Below are 19,558 nucleotides of genomic sequence, written 5' to 3'. Positions count from 1 at the left end.
CGGTAGGATTGATGCAATTTCAGTTTGATTTGCATTTCATCCACAAACCACTGTTTTTGGGGTTGTCGTTTTTTTGCTGGTGATTTTCAGGGACAACACTGATGACTTTAGGTCAGCATGTCCATTGAGAGTATGGGACTGTGTAGAGAGGTGATTAGCCACTCAACCCCACCCCCTCGTCTGTCCGTCTCTCTCACCTGCTCTTCTCTTTGTCGTGCCTCTCAGCGCTTAATGGCAGTTGTCATGCTTAATGCGTGCTGATTGGCCCCTGCAGCTGCAACCTTAATAACTGAACAGTGCTAATTTCATCAAGTAATCATCTGGATGAATGTGTGTGCGTGCATGTGCGCGTGTTAGCATGAAAGCACTCGATGATTAGCTAAAGCTCCAGTGTATGTTCATGTAAGATAGTATATGAATGTGTGTGTGTGTGTGTGGTTTTTTTTCATTGTGTGCTAACACACAACTTCAAGCTGTGAGGCCACTCACGATCATGTTTGATACAAGAATGAAGTCCAATACCAGACGCTAATTATCATAAATGTATTTAAATTATTGCCACTTTGAAAAGGAGCAAAGGCTAATCAACTCTCGCACCCACCGAGTCTCCAACTCTTCTGTATTTTCTTCTTTTTGTGAATGTTTTCTGTCTGAGTGCCTCAGCAGGAATAGGGTGGAATATTAACATGAGATTTGGTGATGAACATGATCTCAGGCTTCTTTTGCTCTCATCTATTTCTTCTGCGAAGGGAAGCGGCTCCATTAATAATGAGCATGGATTGAGGAACAGTTTTCACTTCAACTCATACCTCAGTTCTTTATGAGGTAGGAACGTTCTGTAGCTTCATGTAAGAAACGGATTGTAAGCCCAAAACCAAACACGACAATAACCACTCGGAGTCTGAACTGCGGTTGGTCTGACAAGACAAGACTGAAGCAATCCACTGTATGTAATTATTGAAAATCTGAGCTTTACTAAGCCATGGTTTTCAAAATAGGTTCCACTGACCCCCTCGGAGAGCTGACGGGTAAAATTGAGGTGGAACTGCAATCAGAGCTGAGCTGAAATACTACAATCAGATGGAGATGTAAATCATACCATGGCATAATGATGATGATAATAATAATGCTGAAATAAAACCTCACACTGATTTACAGAGAAATAATTTCATTTCAAAGCTGTAAAAATGTTTTCCTTCAGCCACGGCAGTCATAAACTACCAAGGACTGTATATACGTTTGATCATTATCTCTAGCCGCTTTATCCTGTTCTACAGGGTTGCAGGCAAGCTGGAGCCTATCCCAGCTGACTACGGGCGAAAGGCGGGGTACACCCTGGACAAGTCGCCAGGTCATCACAGGGCTGACACATAGACACAGACAACCATTCACACTCACTTTAGAGTCACCAGTTAACCTAACCTGCATGTCTTTGGACTGTGGGGGAAACCGGAGCACCTGGAGGAAACCCACATGGACAACATGCAAACTCCGCACAGAAAGGCCCTCGCCGGCCACGGGGCTCGAACCCGGACCTTCTTGCTGTGAGGCGACAGCGCTAACCACTACACCACCGTGCCGCCTCTGTGCAACTCATAAAGTTAAAATATAAAGACAGCATGCTGGTCATGTGATCTTGTTCATTCATGCCGTGTCCGAAATCGCTCACTCGTTCACGACTCCCTACTCCCTATATAGGGAATTACTATGTAGAGGACTACATAGCGAGGCCATTGGTAAAATGAAAAAATGCTTTCGGACACTAGCTGGTACTTACGTCATTACTGTCGCACAATTAAAACGTGCCAGATCAGTCGGCTGGTGGGTTTTCGAAATAATAAATACATGCATGTATTTTTGTGATGAATACATATTATACTGAACGTATTTCCCACATTAATCAATACAAAGTACCTGCATCTTTCAGTTTTTTTTGGAAAATCAAGGCTGAATACTTTCTTCTTTGCCGCTGCCTTTTATTAAATCAAATTTGAGAATTTTAATTTGATTTCTTTCAGCGTGACCACAATGCATGATGGGATATATTGCTTTGGCTAGTGACCATCGGTTGTACACTACTTTTTTGTGACACATTGTGGGATACTTTGAGTGCACTACGGTATATAGGGTGTAAATAATCCTCACTAAGGTTTCGGAAAGCACTACAAAATGGCGTCCTCACTATACAGTGCCCTAGATAGTGAGTAGGGAGCGATTTCGGACACAGGGACGGAGAGCCACACTGTTGATTGTTTACAATATTAACCCTCTCTTCGTAGCAATTTTTGATTTGTTTTATACAGACAAAAATGCATATTGTTTTACATTACTATTCAGAGTCTTTTCAGTTGTCATTGTTCTTCATTTCAATTTTGTTCAAAATATTCTGAGAAACAAACGGCCTAGAATCGTGAAGCCAGTATCATGAATTGAATGGTGAATGGAGTGTATCGTTGCACCTCGACTGTATCAAGAATCTTTGCCAGAAAAGAATCAGAAGATATTTAGATATTGTTTTGATGCAAAAATAGTTACTGAAAATATAAGGTCTGGCTTTGGTCAGTTACATCCCTAATACACTGTCAGAAATACGGGTACAGTAGGAGTCCATTTCTGTCCCTTAAGGTACAATCTACACTGATGTACCCCCTAGGGCTTGTTATTGGACCTCAAAGTAACTACACTACCGTTCAAAAGTTTGGGGTCACCCAGACAATTTTGTGTTTTCCATGAAAAGTCACACTTTTATTTACCACCATAAGTTGTAAAATGAATAGAAAATATATAGTCAAGACATTTTTCTGGCCATTTTGAGCATTTAATCGACCCCACAAATGTGATGCTCCAGAAACTCAATCTGCTCAAAGGTAGGTCAGTTTTATAGCTTCTCTAAAGAGCTCAACTGTTTTCAGCTGTGCTAACATGATTGTACAAGGGTTTTCTAATCATCCATTACCCTTCTGAGGCAATGAGCAAACACATTGTACCATTAGAACACTGGAGTGAGAGTTGCTGGAAATGGGCCTCTATACACCTATGGAGATATTGCACCAAAAACCAGACATTTGCAGCTAGAATAGTCATTTAGCACATTAGCAATGTATAGAGTGGATTTCTGATTAGTTTAAAGTGATCTTCATTGAAAAGAACAGTGCTTTTCTTTCAAAAATAAGGACATTTCAAAGTGACCCCAAACTTTTGAACGGTAGTGTATGTGTACCTTTTTAGGGCCAAAAACGTACATAAATGTTCCCAAACAGTATATAAAGGGTACAAATAAGTTCCTTTGTGAGTATTGCCCCAGTGAGAAGCTGTTGTACCTCTAAAGGTACAATAATGTACTTTATTTTCTGAAAGTGCTCTGAAACAGAAATTTTCCATGAGATCTTGTACTATTAGCAGTACAAACAGAACTCGATGTCAGTGGCGTTGATGTGGACGCCTCCACCACCACCAAGCTTAGTCCTCCTTCTTATTAATTTGTATGCGTCAAGTTCCTTAAAACTATTGTTCAAACAAGAAGGACACGACTGAAAAAACTTTCAGACATTCGACCGTGCTGTGACCTTGACCCCATTTCAAAATCTAATTAGTTCATCTGCTGGTTAAAGTGATAATTCCATATAAATCCCACAACCATTCAACCACCGACTCTTGACATATTGTGCTAACAAGAATCACAGATAGACGTCCGACCTGAAAACAGAGGCATCAAAATGCTGTGCGGCTGCACAACTAAAATCTCCTGACTGGTTTTACTTTGGTTATGGTGATAGAGGTCTCTGTATATGTCTATCAAAATGTCTCTATTTGTTATAGATATTATTTACCGACCGTTACATTATCAGTCCAAACGTTTTGAATGCATAACATCTTTTAACACATTGTGACTGCTTTAGTTTAGGAATAAAAATATCGAACGGCTCCAATAAACAAACACAGTATAATGCTGTACATTTGCCAAATATGTTTAAACTGGGTGGCACGGTGGTGTAATGGTTAGCGCTGTCGCCTCACAGCAAGAAGGTCCTGGGTTCTAGCCCTGGGGCCGGCGAGGGCCTTTCTGTGCGGAGTTTGCATGTTCTCCCCGTGTCCGCGTGGGTTTCCTCCGGGTGCTCCGGTTTCCCCCACAGTCCAAAGACATGCAGGTTAGGTTAACTGGTGACTCTAAATTGACCGTAGGTGTGAATGTGAGTGTGAATGGTTGTCTGTGTCTATGTGTCAGCCCTGTGATGACCTGGCGACTTGTCCAGGGTGTACCCCGCCTTTCGCCCGTAGTCAGCTGGGATAGGCTCCAGCTTGCCTGCGACCCTGTAGAAGGATAAAGCGGCTAGAGATAATGAGATGAGATGAGAAATATGTTGGAAGGAGAGGATGATTTGGTCCTTACAAAGGGTTGAACACACACACACAAATATTTGCCTACTCACTGGATGCTTCCACTGCACAGGAATCCGGAACAGCAGGGAGAGGATCAGGTGCAATCATCCTCCCTCTGTCTCTGTCTCTGTCTCTGTCTCGGCTGCTGTGTGTGCCATTGAGCTGCCGTCTGTGCTGCTTGTTCTTCTGGGCCTCCAAAGCCTTCAGTTTACGAGCGTGCTTATGACCTTTATAATGTGCTTCGGCCTGATTCTGCACAGATACGGGGGGGGGGGGGGGGGGGGGGCTTTTATTTCTTCAAACAATTAATATGCTACATAAACACTTGCAAGAAAATCACAGTCACTGTCAAGCTAGACAAACATTTACAGACATATAAATATTTATAACGAAAATCCAAAATACCATAAGGGGTGTACATTTTAATACATGTTAATATTCAGGAGACCTTCTGGATGATCCTAAAATGTGCATTTGCGTGCACACACACACACACACACACACACACACACACACACACACACACACACACACACAATCTGCACAGGGCTGATAAGAGGAGATCCAGCCAGCAGGGAGACAGTGGTATAATTGCATGTGTAATGTGCAGCAGAAAACGATCACTTCACAACTATACCGTTAATGCAGATAGAAACAGAGAGAGAGAGACAAAAAAGGAGAAAAGACAGGGTGAAAGGTAAAGAGGAAGACCAAAAACAGACTTTAAGACATTAAAAAAAGAAAAAAAAATTTCACATTTTTATTATGCTTTGATTATAATTCAGTTGTTTCACTGCACACCAGGGCATAAATCAAAGCACAAGGAGAGAATCTTTATTATCTGTAAACTCTTAATAAATAATAATAAAAATAACTAAGGGAAAAAAATTATAAAACAGAGCTGGGTTTTACAAAACGTCTAAGGAAATATCTGATGAAAATCAAACGTTAAATTCATTGGATATTGAGGAGATTTAATTTAATCTTGAGAAAGTTTTGAAAAGACTAGGTTTTTTTTTTCACAAGGAAATGGCAAGAACCATATTTTAATTAATTAATTTTTCCTTTTTTTTTAACAACTGGTTGCTTGAGAACCATAATGTACACTCCACCAGTATAGTTTCATGATGGATGAAAATTACATTATTACACAGAGTAAAATAAAAAAAAAAAAGAGAGCTCTGGTCAAAAATCGTAGACTTTCTCAAGATTGTCTTAAGAAAAAATTAAATCTTTCCAAACGTTTCATTGATCATTAATTTTATGAGTCATTAGCTGCCGCATGTTTGTGAAAACATTTTCGTGCTTTTGTGCAGAAAATACAGGGATGTCTTGAAAAAAAAAACTGATTTAGATGCATGGTGTCTTTAATAATATTACATTGACAAGAGAATAATTTTTACTTTCGTTTTCTTAAACATGCTCTAAATATCATGCTTGAGGAAGTTTAAATTGCAGACTTCTGCACATTCTTTAGTCTTGAGCAAAAACCGTGAAAATGTAGGCTACTGATATCAAAAATCACCATGCACCAACATGCAGACATGTACTGAATCAGTTCATCATCACATAGCACCCTGAATTAAAGCTGAATCAGATAGTGATGCAACTGGAGATTCACAGCTCCCATAAACACGTTGTGTTTTCAAATAATAAAATATTTAACAGTTATTCCATGAAATCGAGTCGTACATGAGCTGAAAGCTGACGAGGAGCGTAGCACCGAATTGACTATAAGCCATGTATGACGAAACTGAGTGGAATAACTGTTTTATTCAATCCATATTCACTGGATTTTGACAAACAGAGCATTTTTATTTTTATTTTTTTGCAAACTCGATAAATAAAAACTTTATACAGAACGTCTGACAAAATCGTTTCCGCTTAGACGGACTTCTTAAAAACCTATCGATGGCTGCATGAACTGACTTTAGTGTTGTTTTTTTTGTAGAAAGTGCCGTCTTGCTGTTGTGCTGAGGTATAGAATAGCTTTAGACATTTATTTAATTCTTCCTTGGACATTTCAGTTCTGTAATTTTCAAACTTATTTGAGCTTTTGAACCAGTCTAAAAAAATTCAACAAATTTTAATGCTTCTAGATGAAGAATGTAAACAAACCAGCGAAATGACAGAAGCAATTTGTGAAAAATGCGATAATAATAATTCTTGGAAAAAAAAAAGTTCTTACCATCAAATACTTTTATTCCATATTTTGTTGCTTTTTTGTATTTTTTTGGGTTTTGTTTTTAAGTAGAGTTTTTATTTCATCCTCAGTTGGTTCAGCAACACACTCCGCCATTTTGTTTTTCTCTACTCACGGTGTTGCTGGGTTTCAGTCACATGACTTTTCTTAGCGGTTTTACCGGAAGTGAAATGGCTGGTGGTCTAAATGGCTGCCGTAGTGCAAACGCCTAGCGATAACTTATCAGAGTATGCACGTAATCTAGAAGCCGCTGCTGGCTTTAGATCTATTCAGAAGATTGCTCTGTGCAATGGAATCGACCCCTACAGTCTGGGAAAGAAGGATTTGTCATATGATCTCGAAAACTACCCTTCAGTCGAGTTCCCCGACATCTCGAACTATCTGGTGTTGCAGACGTCCTTCTACACCGCAAAACAGATGAAAGCGTGGAAGAGTATGGAGGCTTACAACTTTTTTGTATGTGGCTGGGTAAAGGACCTCGGTATCAAGTCGCTGCCGAATGAATCCTGTATTGCTTTTGCCCGTGTAAGTCTGATTTTTTAAAAATCTTTTCGTACGAGTCTTTACAACGAAGCGCTGCGAGTTGAAGTGTAAACAAACAACAGTTGGCTTGATTCTCACTTGTGTTGGCTCTTATCTCTCAGCTAAATCATTCACAAAGATCATCAGAAACCCCTTTAAAGACCTGGATCTTAGTTAAACAAGACGGAGAAGTGATCACGGCGCATTGTAACTGTACGGCTGGGGAAGAATTTTGTTGTGACCTTCATGCATATGGACTTTGTGAGGAGTAAACAAAGAAACAGCTGGGGACTTTAGCGCTTCGTGACTAAAAAAAAAGTACCGTAAAATAACAACACGTAGCAAGAAAAGTACTTGGAAAACACTACGGGCATACCGTAGCTGAGAGGGATATACAGCGGTGCTTGAAAGTTTGTGAACCCTTTAGAATTTTCTATATTTCTGCATAAATATGACCTAAAACATCATCAGCTTTTCACACAAGTCCTAAAAGTAGATAAAGAGAACCCAGTTAAACAAATAAGACAAAAATATTATACTTGGTCATTTATTTATTGAGGAAAATGATCCAATATTACATATCTGTGAGTGGCAAAAGTATGTGAGCCTTTGCTTTCAGTATCTGGTGTGACCCCCTTGTGTAGCAATAACTGCAACTAAACGTTTCCGGTAACTGTTGATCAGTCCTGCACACCGGCTTGGAGGAATTTTAGCCCATTCCTCCGTACAGAACAGCTTCAACTCTGGGATGTTGGTGGGTTTCCTCACATGAACTACTCGCTTCAGGTCCTTCCACAACATTTCGATTGGATTAAGGTCAGGACTTTGACTTGGCCATTCCAAAACATTAACCATTCTTTGGTAGCACGACTTGTGTGCTTCGGGTCGTTGTCTTGCTGCATGACCCACCTTCTCTTGAGATTCAGTTCACGGACAGATGTCCTGGCATTTTCCTTTAGAATTCGCTGGTATAATTCAGAATTCATTGTTCCATCAATGATGGCAAGCCGTCCTGGCCCAGATGCAGCAAAACAGGCCCAAACCATGATACTACCACCACCATGTTTCACAGATGGGATAAGGTTCTTATGCTGGAATGCAGTGTTTTCCTTTCTCCAAACATAACGCTTCTCATTTAAACCAAAAAGTTCTATTTTGGTCTCATCCGTCCACAAAACATTTTTCCAATAGCCTTCTGGCTTGTCCACGTGATCTTTAGCAAACTGTAGACGAGCAGCAATGTTCTTTTTGGAGAGCAGTGGCTTTCTCCTTGCAACCCTGCCATGCACACTATTGTTGTTCGGTGTTCTCCTGATGGTGGACTCATGAACATTAACATTAGCCAATGTGAGAGAGGCCTTCAGTTGCTTAGAAGTTACCCTGGCGTCCTTTGTGACCTCGCCGACTATTACATGCCTTGCTCTTGGAGTGATCTTTGTTGGTCGACCACTCCTGGGGAGGGTAACAATGGTCTTGAATTTCCTCCATTTGTACACAATCTGTCTGACTGTGGATTGGTGGAGTCCAAACTCTTTAGAGATGGTTTTGTAACCTTTTCCAGCCTGATGAGCATCAACAATGCTTTTTCTGAGGTCCTCAGAAATCTCCTTTGTTCGTGCCATGATACACTTCCACAAACATGTGTTGTGAAGATCAGACTTTGATAGATCCCTGTTCTTTAAATAAAACAGGGTGCCCACTCACACCTGATTGTCATCCCATTGACTGAAAACACCTGACTCTAATTTCACCTTCAAATTAACTGCTAATCCTAGAGGTTCACATACTTTTGCCACTCACAGATATGTAATATTGGATCATTTTCCTCAATAAATAAATGACCAAGTATAATATTTTTGTCTCATTAGTTTAACTGGGTTCTCTTTATCTACTTTTAGGACTTGTGTGAAAAGATGATGTTTTAAGTCATATTTATGCAGAAATATAGAAAATTCTAAAGAGTTCACAAACTTTCAAGCACCGCTGTACAAACCTTTCACCAAGTGATCACTGCAAACTCGAGCATGCTTCGACTTGGCTCCCTTTGATTTCAGCAAGAGGTTCAAAAGCCACCTTTCTCGAGGTCTTTTTGTGAAATCCTGTGTTCGTTCAACCTTTTTTATTAGTTCACGGGGAACCCTGAAGAAACTTTTATCAGTTTCACGGTTTGATCGATTCGAACAGCCTAAAACAACGCAAGCGTAAGGCATTTTTCATGCGAGTAATGCACCTTCTCCGTACAAACGCTTTGTCGACTGAGCTTTGGTAGACCACCAGGTAAAGTTTTGAATAACTAATGAGGCGGATGTGACGTCACGTGAAACCCAGCAATATGAGCTGATAGCCTAGTTGTAGAGTAGCCAATCAGAGTGCGTAATTGCTCATATCCAGTGAATGTGGATAGAATAATAACTATTATTTAACAACACTGAGAAATTCCATAAAGTCAGGAATCTGAAGAAACATGCAGAGAGAGAAAAAAAAAACAAGACAATTGTTATAGTAAAAGGTAAAGCTAGTAAAAGCATATGGGAATGCTAACAGGATGGACACACACACACACACACACGCACAAAGAGGTCTGAATTCTTTCCGTCTCTTGCCATATATATGCAAATCAGTGACGAAATAGACTGAAATCATTTGCACGACATGTTCCCCAAGCTAATAAATCAACTCTGCAGAGAGCACAAAATGGAGGAATTCCAGAAAAAGAGCATCACAGAGAGGAGAGAAGGAGGAGAGAGAGAAAGTGAGAGAGCTCTGCAGGGAGTTAATGAGCGTTTAAATGATTTTTCAGTCCCCTGCAGAACACACTGTGTGGATTAGCTTCAGAAAGACTCTAAGCACCAGTTGAGAACAAAACCACAAACCCTATCGAGCTCTGCTCAACAGGTTTCCGTCCATTTGACATTAATGGAACCGATAAAAGTCGTGCAGCATGTACTGTATGACCCCGTTTACTCGAGCCTGAGTATCAGAATTACTGTATATCCAGAGCTGGATTTTCTAATGACGTACCAAAAGAAAATCCCTACTCAAAACTGAAACGTTTTTTAACCCTTTGGTGACCGACCCCTTGAAAATGGTTCCTCCAGGAACGATGACGTTTCAGTTGTCAAGACAACGGAAAAACTAAAATACAAAAACAGAAAGATACGTCACAATGCTCTTGTGCACAAAACAAAATGCTCTTGTATTTGTATTTTAGTTTTTCCGTTGTCTTGACAACTGAAATGTCATGGTTCCTGGAAGAACCATTTTCAAGGGGTCAGTCACCAAAGGGTTAAAATCATTGAGTTCCACCTTCGTTGTACATTACTGGTAGAAATGCATCTGAAAAATGATACTCGGGGGCGTTGTGGCTCAGGTAGATAAGGCGCCATACCATGAATCCGGGGACCCGGGTTTGATTCCGACCCGAGGTCATTTCCCGATCCCTCCCCGTCTCTCTCTCCTGCTCATTTCCTGTCTCTACACTGTCCTATCCAATAAAGGTGAAAAAAGCCCAAAAAATATCTTTAAAAAAAAAAACGATGCTCAGTATGTTCTATGCAACAGAGAACGGTTGGTCATCCAAAGCAACGAATGGCATTATTTTTTACGGTGAATTATTTACTTTCTTTTTTCCCCCCAAATTGAGGCTACAGATGGCGTCATCATGCTCAGGGACTTTCCTTTTTGCTTCTGTTGTTCTGCTGGAGAAGTGGAGAAGCTTCATGGTACATGAGACATGACGTGAACAGTGACTGCAAATCATTTGCTTTATGTTCTTTGTAGAAAATGTGAAATGTTTCCACACTGCTGATATTTTCAGTGTTGACCAGCAGCTACGTTAGCCGTGTGGCTTCAGTGCAAATATCAAAGTGCATCACGTTTATATGTAGGAATAAAAATCAGACTTGGTATAAAAAGATGGAAGAAATTAAATAGATAAAAACTGAGGAAAAAAAAGTAAAAATATCTTAAAAATGAAAAGAAAACAGGCTGAAGGTTAATGATACACGATCCCCTGATTGATCTTCACTTATTTGACAGTCACTGCACGTCTGAGTGTTTTCTGTATCAATTCGTCCTCTTGTTCTCACTTCAGCAGTGATTATTAGCAGTGAAGTTTTAACGAGACATTTTAAAACAGTGTTTTATTAAATTCTGACTAATTTGCGCTGAATTACAACACATCATTCAGTCCTATACATTGACGTACAGTAGATTACAGCATCGACTGCGAGTATGACTCTCAAAATCGACAGCGTTCCTAGAATAAAACGTGTCCTGAACCCAATAATCAAAGTGAGAAGAGGTGTGTTTGTCACACACAAATCCAGTCATGAGTACTGACCGTGGAGTTGAAGCGAAGATGGCAGATGTTGCAGGAGACAACCTGCTTCTTCTTCTGAGGAACCCCAAAGGTGTGGTTAATAACAGCCTTTTGAACAGGGTCCATCTGGAACACAGAGGAAAAGAGAGTTCAGGAAAAATACAACAAATCCAAAAAGAAAAAAAAGGGAACAAAAAGACATCTGTGATATGAGAACACGCATTCCCTGTCTTTCTGGGTGAGGCTTTCTCCAGCACCAGCATGGCCTCGGCTTGTTTGCTTTCAGCACACAAAAGTGGCACAAAAGTGTACAGTGTAATCTTAAACCCGGGGGACGAGCACTTTCTCCTAGTAACACTCGCTGTGGGAACACACACACACGGCCCAGAATTGGCTGTGCAGCTACCGATGGGAACAGGAAACCTCCTGGACCACTGTTTGTTTTACTCAAGAATGTGTGCACTGGACATCTCGGGGTGTGTGCGTATTTTATATATATATATATATATATATATATATATATATATATATATATATATATATATATATACACACACTACCGTTCAAAAGTTTGGGGTCACTTTGAAATTTCCTTATTTCTGAAAGAAAAGCACTGTTCTTTTCAATGAAGATCACTTTAAACTAATCAGAAATCCACTCTATACATTGCTAATGTGGTAAATGACTATTCTAGCTGCAAATGTGTGGTTTTTGGTGCAATATCTCCATAGATGTATAGAGGCCCATTTCCAGCAACTATCACTCCAGTGTTCTAATGGTACAATGTGTTTGCTCATTGCCTCAGAAGGCTAATGGATGATTAGAAAACCCTTGTACAATCATGTTAGCACAGCTGAAAACAGTTGAGCTCTTTAGAGAAGCTATAAAACTGACCTTCCTTTGAGCAGATTGAGTTTCTGGAGCATCACATTTGTGGGGTCGATTAAATGCTCAAAATGGCCAGAAAAATGTCTTGACTATATTTTCTATTCATTTTACAACTTATGGTGGTAAATAAAAGTGTGACTTTTCATGGAAAACGCAAAATTGTCTGGGTGACCCCAAACTTTTGAACGGTAGTGTATATATATGGGTCGTTCTAGAATTTAGAGTACATTTCCACAAAAGAAATCTTTATTGAATCAATTCTGAACAATAATGCAAATTATGACAAACTTTCACCAATAGCGATGCTTGATGTACATTTTAGACCCAGTTCATCCATTAAACATTAACCAAATGACTCCCCGCCCTCGCCCCACGTTATTGGCTGTCTTCCGACTCCTGATTCATCCATTCAACTGGAATAAACATGAAGTGATTCAGTCTAACAATCTGTTTTGGGGGGATTATTCTATTAACTGTTATGAAATCAATTGCATAGAAAGTCTATTTTCTGTATTATGTGAAATTTCACTAATAAAAAAAAAAAATATCCATCCCAATGTTCTTGTTAACTCTGTTATAAAACCGCATAAAATCCACAAAGACTTTTAATAATACGCATGAGACCTGCACCAAGAGATGCCATTTCCTCTGGCGGGAAACTTCAGAAAGGCAGTGAGGTATGTTATGTTATGTTTCTTCTTTCATTAATCTGAACAAAATGTTGAGGATACACCAACAGTAGATAAATTATTCGTCAAATCTGTTATTGTGATATTGCAGTGAATCTCTTACTCATTAAAAAACCCCGACAATAACATTAGATTAGATTAGATTAGATTAGATAGAACTTTATTGATCCCTTTGGGCGGGTTCCCTCAGGCAAATTAAAATTCCACTAGCATCATTACAGGATAAACAGAGAATAGAAACAGAGAAAAAACTTCGAGATAAATATATGATTAAAATCCATAAAATTCTGTTTTTATAGATGCCACGTGGTAGTTAGTTCTGAGGCAGAAGAGATGAGAATACAAGACAGAAGGCTATCTCTAGCTTCGGAGGACAGGTTAGCTGTAGTTCTAGACCTAGTCAAAGCAGAAAGCTCTATATGCTGTACATGTGATCATGACACGTACTGTATCTGAGAGGAGAAGCAGAAGAAAGGGAAAGATGGCTGTATGACAGCAGTATTTATCCCAAATGCTGCTTCATACGTCACTTTGCAAGTTGATTGAAAGATACCCAGGAGATTCACACCACACCTGGTGGTTATGCGGGGTGAAATGAACAAAATATTTAAGAATAAGTCCTTAAATTTCAAATGTATTTTAAAAAAAAATCAACTGGCACTCCTATTTCACCAAAGTTAAATGTTTGACTCACCGTGTTGAAGTTGGGAAAGAGGCTGAGTGGGTTGGAGCCGTTGAGTCTGAAGGGCAGAAAGTTCTTGAGCTCCAGAGGCGTCTGCAGTGGGCGGGTCTGTACAGGTAACGCAGCCAGCAGGGGGCTGCCCTGAGCTGCCGGACCTGCGCACAAATCCAAAGAGAAAGACCAATCAGTCAGAGAGGACATCGTTCTCCAGAGGTCAAACAGAACACGGAACTCAGAAACGCTGTGGACTCGGCAATAAAACCGGGACAAAATATCAAATAAATCCAAGAAACTGAAACTCAGTGGGTGATGTAATAAGGGGCTTAAGGAACTCGGGTCGAAAGAGTCTCTGTTGGTGATGAACTTCATACTGCTGAAAAAAAAATGCTGCGACAATTTCAAGGTGCACAAAATAAATCATATTAACCGAAGGTGCCCTGCTTCACCAATCAGTCATTTCTGCCCGCAGGCTTCTTCTGGTTCAGAGTTGTGCTCAGAACCAGAAGCACATTAGCAATGCAGATGCAATCAGATCTGTGTTGGGTCCGATGGGGGGCCTAGAACAACACCTGCCCCTAAAGCAATTTGATTGGCCTCCTGTGCACAGGCGCCCCCTATGGACACTAAGAGTTGATAGGTCAGGTGTAAAACTGTGTGCGCTGTTCATTTTGCGACAGAGCTGAAATATGATGGAGAAAAGATTTCGGTGAGTCAGATTAGTACAATTTATGTAAATAAACATGTAGCTGTCGTACGACTTCGAACACCAAACTCACGCTGGTTGATGCAGTTATTGCGTGTTAATAGGAAGTTTTAGAATCGATCGTTTTTGGTTGAACAGTTCTTAAAGGTCACCCACAACCTCCTTCTTGGGAATCATTGATCGCTAAAAGGCTTGAGGTGATAGGATGATGATAGGATGATGGTATTCACCCATGGTATAAATAAATCCATTTGTCAGCAAATGAGCCTGAACCTTATTAGAGACTGATCGTTCATTCTTCATAAGTGTACAAATGTACAATTGGCCATGCATTCTCACACACACACACACACACACACACACACACACACACACACACACACACACAGACAGAGAAGTGGGCCTGTAAAGAGTAATAGACACTGTGGTATAATGGATTTTAGTGTATATATTGGTGTGTGTGTTTATATATACACCAGAATTTTTTAATGGAGCCGGGATGCAGAGGTTTTTCATTTTCCGCTTGGCTGAGTCTGAGATCCAGGAGCACTTCACATGGCTTACATGCCTCCCTACCACACAGATCAATCACTGTAGTCACACCCACCCACATGGGTGCACACAATCCCACAGATACACAAGCATGAACCCACACATTATGACTGGAAACTAAAACCGATATAGAAGAACAGACTGCATAATGCACTGCACACAAACAGATGTGGCTAATTCATCTCTCATCTCATTATCTCTAGCCACTTTATCCTGTTCTACAGCGTCGCAGGTAAGCTGGAGCCTATCCCAGCTGACTACGGGCGAAAGGCGGGGTACACCCTGGACAAGTCGCCAGGTCATCACAGGGCTGACACATAGACACAGACAACCATTCACACTCACATTCACACCTACGGTCAATTTAGAGTCACCAGTTAACCTAACCTGCATGTCTTTGGACTGTGGGGGAAACCGGAGCACCCGGAGGAAACCCACGCGGACACGGGGAGAACATGCAAACTCCGCACAGAAAGGCCCTCGCCGGCCACGGGGCTCGAACCCGGGCCTTCTTGCTGTGAGGCAACAGTGCTAACCACTACACCACCGTGCCGCCCCAGATGTGGCTAATTTAAAAAAAAAAAAAATCAAATCCATACATATTCTTCTTGACACTTCAACTTGGATTGTGGATTAGATTTTTGAAGATTTTTTTTTTTTTTGAAACATCTAGAACCTGGATCGAGAACACAATAAAGAATTTGTGGTTTGTTATAGTACCCATAAGCTTAAATGATCACCAAACTATACGCATGGTCATGGGTCAGGTGTGTTATGACATCAGTGACGTTAATTGGGAGGCATTTTGGTTGGCAAGACTTCGACAGACTTCGACATTTTTGTTGCAGCCTGCCAAAACCCTTCACATGGTCAAAATTTTGATATTTTTTACTTTATATAGCTCTGAAAACTACACGTTCCTCTAGCAGTTTAAAACTGGTTACGAGTGCCAATCTTCACTTCGAAGATAAGGATTCGATTATAAAAAAAAAATTCTCCCAGCATCTCAATTTCTATTTTCTACACACGGAATAGAGTTAGTTATATTTTTAGCCTTCAGAGTCAGGACACACTTTGAAACAAGTGCCTACTCGAGGATTCTCTGGTTAGCCACAAAAGCTTGATTTTGATAACCTGTACATCATGTACAGAAAATGTACAACAAGGACAAAATAAGAATTAAAAAACAAAACACCATAATCGCCAGAAGAAAAAGAAGAAACGAACATGAGGATAATTGCGTATGAGCTCATTTTTATCCTTAACGTCACTGAACATCACATCTTGCATTCTGCAGTGTGTGTGTGTGTGTGTGTGTGTGTGTGTGTGTATTTGTGTTTTTATATCTTGCTGGAGATTAAATGTTCCCACAAGGATATAAATATCTGGCAGTTTCAGTGTTTGTCAGGCCTCCATGAAGAAAACTGCTTTTAAATAACTAAAAGAGCCAAGTTGTTTCCTTTTTATTACTGAGGTTAAAGGTACTGACTGCAAAGTCATCTGAAAATTTCATTTTTTTTTATTGCGCATGGCATTTTCTTATATCTTGCAAGACCAGATGTGATAATTTTGATGCGCTTAGGCCACGTTCAGACTGCACCCTGAAACGACCCATATCTGATTTTTTTGCCCATATGCGACCTGTATCCGATTTGTTATTGACAATCTGAACGACACAGGTCCGATTTTTTCACATGCGACCCAGGCCGCTTGGATATGTGGTCCTAATTCCGATGCATATCCATTATTTTCACATGCAACTGCAGTCTGACCGGACAGGTCGCATTCATGCGACCTACACGTCATCAACAAGAGACAAACGTCACTATTCTGCGTTGGCTAATCCCGCCTCTTTGGTGGAAAACAACAACATTTGTACAGTTTTCAGAATTTAAATAGACTTTTATAGAATTGATCAAGCTAATGGTGGATTTGGTAGGGACCTGGATGTTTATCTGTTAGCCTGATTAAATAAAACAGTTTCTATAACTGATTTATAACTTAAACCATCCTGTATTACAAGATAAGATTGTTCTGGAAATTTGACACCTTCGGTCTCATTAGTCTGCTGCCCACATTAATCAGATTATTGTGTGAGTTCCGCCGCCGCCACAAAACCACATCGCCAGGTCTCGCCTCATCTCCATAGCAAACTGCACTGGTGTTTCTGCACCTTGAGCCAGCGCTGAGAGAAGTTGCAGAATTCAGCTGGCTATAAACAATCTAAATAAATATTTATAAAAATGTAGAAAAAGTTTATTAATATGACGAAATAAATATGTGCAAATTATTAAGCCTGAATTAAGAGTTTGGTAATACAGCGGCCGTATCCCAAATGACTGCCTACTGAAGCTCGAGTGCACTATATAGAGTTTAAAAATCCATTACTTCCTAGTAACATGTAGTGCACTTATATAGAAATTAGAGAGACATTTAGGAGTCAACCCTCGTTACCAGGCTACATGTTTTCATTTCAGTTCAGAAACAAAAACACACAAGAGACCTCACACTTTAACACTAACCAGATAATTAAACAAACAAACAAAAAAGAAATCATTAAACATGAAGAGTGCGCTTTTTTTTTGTTTATATATTACGTAGATGTGCTTATTACGTGTCAATTTGCGCATGCGGGACACTTTTGGGTCGTTTTCCGTTCATATTGGAGATCGCATACAAGTCTCATATAATTGGTAATGTGAACGGCCTAACAAAAAAATCGGATTTCACAACAAATCGGATATGGGTCGTTTCAGGGTGCAGTCTGAACGTAGTGTTAGACTACGTTCAGACTGCACCCTGAAACGACCCATATCCGATTTTTTTGCCCATATGCGACCTGTATCCGATTTGTTATTGACAATCTGAACGACACAGGTCCGATTTTTTCACATGCGACCCAGGCCGCTTGGATATGTGGTCCTAATTCCGATGCATATCCGTTATTTTCACATGCGACTGCAGTCTGACCGGACAGGTCGCATTCATGCGACCTACACGTCATCAACAAGAGACAAACGTCACTATTCTGCGTTGGCTAATCCCGCCTCTTTGGTGGAAAACAACAACATTTGTACAGTTTTCAGAATTTAAATAGACTTATAGAATTGATCAAGCTAATGGTGGATTTGGTAGGGACCTGGATGTTAAATCATCCTGTATTACAAGATAAGATTGTTCTGGAAATTTCCAGTAATTTGACACCTTCGGTCTCATTAACACTAAATGTGCTGCCCACATTCATCAGATTATTGTGTGAGTTCCGCCGCCGCCACAAAAACCACATCGCCAGGTCTCGCCTCATCTCCATGCTTTACTTGCAAACTTGAAGAGTGCGCTTTTTTTTGTTTACGTATTACGTAGATGTGCTTATTACGTGTCAATTTGCGCATGCGGGACACTTTTTTGTTCATATTGGAGATCGCATACAAGTCTCATATAATTGGTAATGTGAACGGCCTAACAAAAAAATCGGATTTCACAACAAATCGGATATGGGTCGTTTCAGGTTGCAGTCTGAACGTAGTGTTACACTACGTTCACACTGCAAGGCTTAATGCTCAATTCCGATTTTTTTGTGAAATCCGATTTTTTTGTGAGGTCGTTCACATTAACAAATATATGCGACTTGTATGTGATCCTCAGTATGAACGAAAAGCGACCTAAAAGTGTTCCGCATGCGCATTGCAGGATACGACGACGTCACACGCAGTGAGCATGGCCAGTGTTTACGGAAGTAACCTAAAGTTTCCTGTGTATGACAGTAGCCAGCATGGAGTACCTGGCGATGATGCAGTTGTTGTTGCGACGGAGCCAGAACATGCACAATAGCCTGATGTTAAGGAGGAGGTTGAGAAGGAAGTGTTAGGGTTTTGCTGGGATTCGAACCTGGTTCGTTGGTGTGATAATCCAGCAAACCCCCACTAGGCCACCAGGGGGATGACTCAAATGCAGAGGCGTGAGGCGGAAGTAGAAAAAGAATCAAAAGGTTTATTTAAACTATATACACTATATACAGGGCAAAACAAAAGACAAAAAAAAAAACCAAAGAGTATAATCCAAAAGAAAAGCAAAGTGCAAAAATTCAAAAGCTAAGAAGATCAAAAAACACAGTACAAAGGAAACTGGAGATAAACATAACAGCACAAAGACTCCGTGACAAGAGGACTGAACTCAGGGGTATAAATAGACAAACTAATTAAGGACACAGGTGAAGATAATTAGGCAATTAACACAAACACAAGACACAGGAACAGTGGCGGCCTCTAGAGGCCAAAATAAACACGACATGAAAAGGAAATAACAGCGGCCTCTAGAGGCCAAAACAGTCCTAGTCCTAACAGGACCCCCCCCTCTAGGAGCGTCTCCTGACGTTCCCAGGGCGATCCGGATGGGCCGAATGGAAGTCCCGACATAGTTCTTTATCAAGGACATCCCGAGCAGGAACCCAGCAGCGCTCCTCAGGACCATAGCCCTCCCAGTCCACCAGATATTGCAACCCGCCGCGGACCCGGCGGGAGTCAAGCAGGCGATTCACAGTGAACACAGTCTGCCCCTGGAAGATGCGGGGGGGTGGGGGGTTCCTAGGGGCAGGGGCATACGTAGACGTCAGTACGGG

At 40.6% G+C, this 19,558-nt stretch overlaps 1 protein-coding gene across 2 annotated transcripts in view; it reads right to left on the bottom strand.

Annotated features, from left to right (window-relative positions):
- znf385c (zinc finger protein 385C) overlaps positions 1-19,558 on the bottom strand; it is a 295,378-nt gene that overhangs the window by 48,006 nt on the left and 227,814 nt on the right. For both annotated transcript variants that reach the window (XM_060901987.1, XM_060901988.1), the window contains exons 3-5: positions 13,698-13,840; positions 11,448-11,552; positions 4,431-4,632 (exon numbers count right to left, since the gene is read on the bottom strand). In XM_060901987.1, the coding sequence (XP_060757970.1) occupies positions 4,431-4,632; positions 11,448-11,552; positions 13,698-13,840 (450 nt within the window). The remainder of the gene's footprint in view (positions 1-4,430; positions 4,633-11,447; positions 11,553-13,697; positions 13,841-19,558) is intronic.

This window comes from Neoarius graeffei, chromosome 20 (assembly GCF_027579695.1).
Source record: "Neoarius graeffei isolate fNeoGra1 chromosome 20, fNeoGra1.pri, whole genome shotgun sequence".
In the NCBI taxonomy this organism is placed as follows: domain Eukaryota; kingdom Metazoa; phylum Chordata; class Actinopteri; order Siluriformes; family Ariidae; genus Neoarius; species Neoarius graeffei.
This window is presented reverse-complemented; position numbering and strand designations above follow the sequence as displayed.